The sequence below is a fragment of the Danio rerio genome, chromosome 6, assembly GCF_049306965.1.
Source record: "Danio rerio strain Tuebingen ecotype United States chromosome 6, GRCz12tu, whole genome shotgun sequence".
In the NCBI taxonomy this organism is placed as follows: Eukaryota; Metazoa; Chordata; class Actinopteri; order Cypriniformes; family Danionidae; genus Danio; species Danio rerio.
In genome coordinates, this window is record NC_133181.1 from 7,909,414 (window position 1) to 7,914,073 (window position 4,660).

The window sequence follows — 4,660 nt, forward strand, 5'->3', positions numbered from 1 at the left end:
AAAAAAAGTCATTTATAGTCACTATATACTACTGTATATAGGTACTATAGTAGCTTATAGTTACTAGTTCTATTAGATTGCGATCGCTGGGGTAATTACATTATATTAAAGACACAGCAATAGCTTCAGATGCAGCAGATTGATCACCAGGTTAAGTTTTCTGGCTCATTTACAGCCCTAACATACATAAAAAAAACATTACAAAGAATAGACTTTGGTCTATTGGTGTGTGTGCGCCATTGCATGCAAAGTTTCTGTATTTATAACCACCTCAGAGGATATTGGGGGTCGCGAGCCACTGGCATTGTTATTTTAGGGGTCGCGGGCTGAAAAGTTTGGAAACCCCTAGTTTGTAGTATATAGTTTTACTTGTAAATAAAACACAGTGGTCTACATTGGAAGTGGATCAAAAACTTTCATCAAAAGTTATCTTTAATATATTGATCAACACCCCATCTTGACTATTTTAAACATCTTTTTGGATCCACTTCAAATGCTGACTACGGTAGATCTGCATTTTAAAAAATGTTTATTTTAAATGGTATGAATGGTTTAAACCAGGGGTGCTCAATCCTGTTCCTGGAGATCTACCTTCCTGCAGATTTCAATTGCTACCCATATCAAACACACCTGCCTGTAATTATCAAGTGGTGTTCAGGTCCTAATTAATTGGTTCAGGTGTGTTTGATATGAGTAGCAACTGAAATCTGCAGGAAGGTAGATCTCCAGGAACAGGATTGAGCACCCCTGGTTTAATCCAAGAATTGTTATTACTATAGATCTTAACACATTGTAAAATAAAGGCATTAATGTTTTTTTAATCAAGTAATTATTAATCTTCCCTTGTTTTTAAAGTAGTTTAGCATAAACCCTTCACAGTTGTGCAGAAATGCATGCATATTCATTTAATCAGCATTTTAGAAGTCTAGCTAGTGCTTATATTAGTGATGCACTATATTAAGCACACATGAAAAACCCTCTTCCCCTTTCTCTTAGCAACTGTAGACAAAAACAGTTGCTAAGGGATATTAACACAACACATCAGCTACTTTAGCAGTCAAACTTTGCAAAGCCTAGCATCCTGCCTTGTCTATCTAGCTCAGAGGGGGGTGGATGTCAAACTCCTAGAGGGCCACAGCCCTGCAGTTTAGTTCCAACCCTGCTTCAACACATTTACCTGCACATTTCAGACGAGCCTAAAGAACTTAGTCTGAAGAGGTGTGCTTACTTGTTGGATCTAAACTGTGCACAGTAGCCCTCCAAGAACTGAGTTTGACACCTGTGATTTACACCAGTGTTTCTCTACCATGTTCCTGGAGGACCACCAGCACTGCATGCTTTGGTCTTTCAGTTTCTAAAGGAGCTGATGATCTGAATCAGGCGTGTTTAAGGAAACATGGAAAATGAAGAGCTGGTGGTCCTCCATGAATGTGGTTCAGAAACACTGATCTAGACAATCTGCTTAATTTCAGGAACAAACAATCTAGTATTAAAAAAAGAAAAAGAAACAAAATCTCTTTTTTTTAGCATTTTTTTTTATTGAAAAGCTTGACCCAATAAAAGGAACATTATATTTTATGGAATGTGATGTCATGACAGAACAATTTCCATATTAAGTCAGGCATGAGTTGTCTTGCTAGGTTGTGCAAGGGTCAGCAAGCCATCAACTTAATACTCCTCTCCCTCTTCATCCTCCTCACCGACGCTGTCTGTGCCCACCTCTTCATAATCCTTCTCCAGGGCAGCCATGTCTTCTCTGGCCTCTGAGAACTCGCCCTCCTCCATACCTTCACCCACATACCAATGAACGAAAGCTCTCTTGGCGTACATCAGATCAAACTTGTGGTCCAGACGAGCCCAGGCTTCAGCAATGGCTGTGGTGTTGCTCAACATGCACACGGCTCTCTGCACTTTAGCCAGGTCTCCTCCGGGAACCACAGTAGGGGGCTGGTAGTTGATGCCAACCTTGAACCCGGTGGGACACCAGTCCACAAACTGGATGCTACGCTTAGTCTTGATGGTGGCGATGGCGGAGTTGACGTCTTTGGGTACGACATCTCCACGGTACAGCAGACAGCAAGCCATGTACTTGCCGTGACGGGGGTCGCACTTCACCATCTGATTGGCTGGCTCAAAGCAAGCGTTGGTGATGTCAGCAACAGAGAGCTGCTCATGGTAGGCTTTCTCAGCGGAGATCACTGGGGCGTAGGTGGCTAAAGGGAAGTGGATACGAGGATAGGGCACCAGGTTAGTTTGGAACTCGGTCAGATCTACATTCAGGGCTCCATCGAAGCGCAGGGAGGCGGTGATGGAGGAAACGATCTGCCCGATCAGCCTGTTGAGGTTTGTGTATGTGGGACGCTCGATGTCTAGATTTCTTCTGCAGATGTCGTAGATGGCCTCGTTGTCTACCATGAAGGCACAGTCAGAGTGCTCGAGGGTGGTGTGGGTGGTGAGGATGGAGTTGTAGGGCTCCACCACTGCTGTGGATACTTGGGGTGCAGGATAAACGGCGAACTCAAGCTTGGACTTCTTTCCGTAGTCAACAGAGAGCCGTTCCATAAGGAGGGAGGTGAACCCAGAGCCAGTGCCACCACCAAAACTGTGGAAGATCAGGAAGCCCTGGAGCCCAGTGCACTGATCAGCCTGCAAACAAAAGATGTATCAAATGCATATCTGAATTATTGTGATCAAACTCTACATATTTTATTAACTAGTGATTACTAATGTTCTGCAAACTATAAGGTGGTGACAAAACTGGAAACCTACCAGTTTGCGAGTCCTGTCCAGCACCAGATCAATGATCTCTTTGCCAATGGTGTAGTGACCACGAGCATAATTATTGGCTGCATCTTCCTTACCGGTGATCAACTGCTCAGGGTGGAACAGCTGGCGGTAAGTACCTGTGCGCACCTCATCTGGAAAAAAGTAGTGGTTTCTTATAACTCTAATTAAATCATACGAAGTTGACATTTAAAAACAAAAATACAATTAATAATAAAAAAGAAAAAGAAAAAATAAAAAAAAATAAAAAAAAAAAAAAAAAAAAAAAGTTACCAATGACAGTAGGCTCCAGGTCAACGAAGACCGCTCTAGGGACATGTTTTCCAGCACCAGTCTCACTGAAGAAGGTGTTGAAGGAGTCATCTCCTCCTCCAATAGTTTTGTCACTGGGCATCTGACCGTCTGGCTGGATCCCATGCTCCAGGCAATACAACTCCCAGCAGGCATTGCCCATCTGGGCTCCGGCTTGGCCGACGTGCATGGAAATACATTCACGCTAGGGAAACACAAAAATAGGATTAGCATCAACAAGTTCAAAAAGGCTAGACATGCTAAAAAAATATTCAAATCTGTAGCGTCAGATAAATTAGTCTTATTACAGGAAAAAAAGGCTATCGCACATTTTAAACTCTCCCTACGCATTTATACGGGGACATTTTGTCCAGACAGGAAATGGGACAGAACGACAGCCCAGGATGTTTAATATTTTCATATGGGAAGTTGAATGGTGCCTTTGTTTGAATCCAGTGATGCGACTAACGTTATACATTGTATTCAGTGCGACATAACACATTCTTAACATTGCAAACAAGACATGTAACAAGTGGGGACGTCAGCCTCAAATGACTAAAAATCATGGATAAAAAAATAGTGTTCAGAATTGCCTAAGATGACCCGTTTAAGATCAATTGTTCTGCATGTGGATCAATAGTACCCATTACCAGTTCCCAACTAGTCACACTGCAGCTGTTACTGTAGTTTTATAAGCATGAGCTCATCAAGCTCAAATGCTGACTAAGCGAAGACTACAGGGTGAATGTAAAAGACATTTTGGTCGCTCTTAAAATCGTTGATGCCTTTATGAGGGACGAGTTGATCATAAAAGGACTATTTTGAGATCTTCGAGCACTATTCACCAAGTGAGTCAGAGTGTGAATTAAAAAACATAGCCTTTGGGGAAAGACCCAAAGGGCTGGGCTGATCCCTTCCCCCACCCAACGTGTACCACCCTACTTTCTGTATTATTCAGACTAACAAGAGAACGAGGACAGGGAAAAAAAAGCGCGATATCTGATCGCGCTTTAACTTAAGACCTTTATCCGCGCCTTAGAAATTCTGACGTGTCTGCTCCTCCACCCAGACAACCACGCATCTAACAAAAATCGAAGATTTAACCTAAATTTTATAACTTTAATGTCATCATTAGAGCTAAGTAGATCTGTCTTATGATGGCATTTATCAAATTTACTTGTAAATCGATTTTATAGCCTATTTTTCTTTGTTGTTCATCTCTTCAGAAAGTGCGCCAGACTTCCCAAAGCTCCTGCTGCTGCGCGTGCGTGTTCGCGCGCTTTTGTCTCGCGATAGCACAAAGCCAAAAACACTTTAAAACATCACTAAATGCACAGGTTTTAACGAATTCACATATATCTATTTTTTTTTAAACAAAAAGGGTACATTAAAATGTAAGGCAATAAAATAAAATCTGGCGTTTCGTTATTAACAAACACGGATGCCTTGGATTTAAAGCAGTAAAAGAACTTCGTAAAGACACAGATATCAATCATATAAAGCATTTACTTGAAAATGGGACTCACCATTTTGACAGATTTTCCTTCAGACCGACGTCAAGGGCTCGGAGAATGAAGGCAGAATT

The 4,660-nt window shown here is 41.8% G+C and overlaps 1 protein-coding gene across 1 annotated transcript; it reads right to left on the minus strand.

Annotated features, from left to right (window-relative positions):
• Nucleotides 1–1,515: 1,515 nt before the first annotated feature.
• On the minus strand, nt 1,516–4,660 carry tuba8l4 (tubulin, alpha 8 like 4). The gene is given in 4 exon segments (NM_200185.1): nt 1,516–2,646; nt 2,770–2,918; nt 3,058–3,280; nt 4,602–4,660. Coding segments are annotated over 4 exon segments (1,353 nt in total). The 5' UTR covers nt 4,605–4,660; the 3' UTR covers nt 1,516–1,668.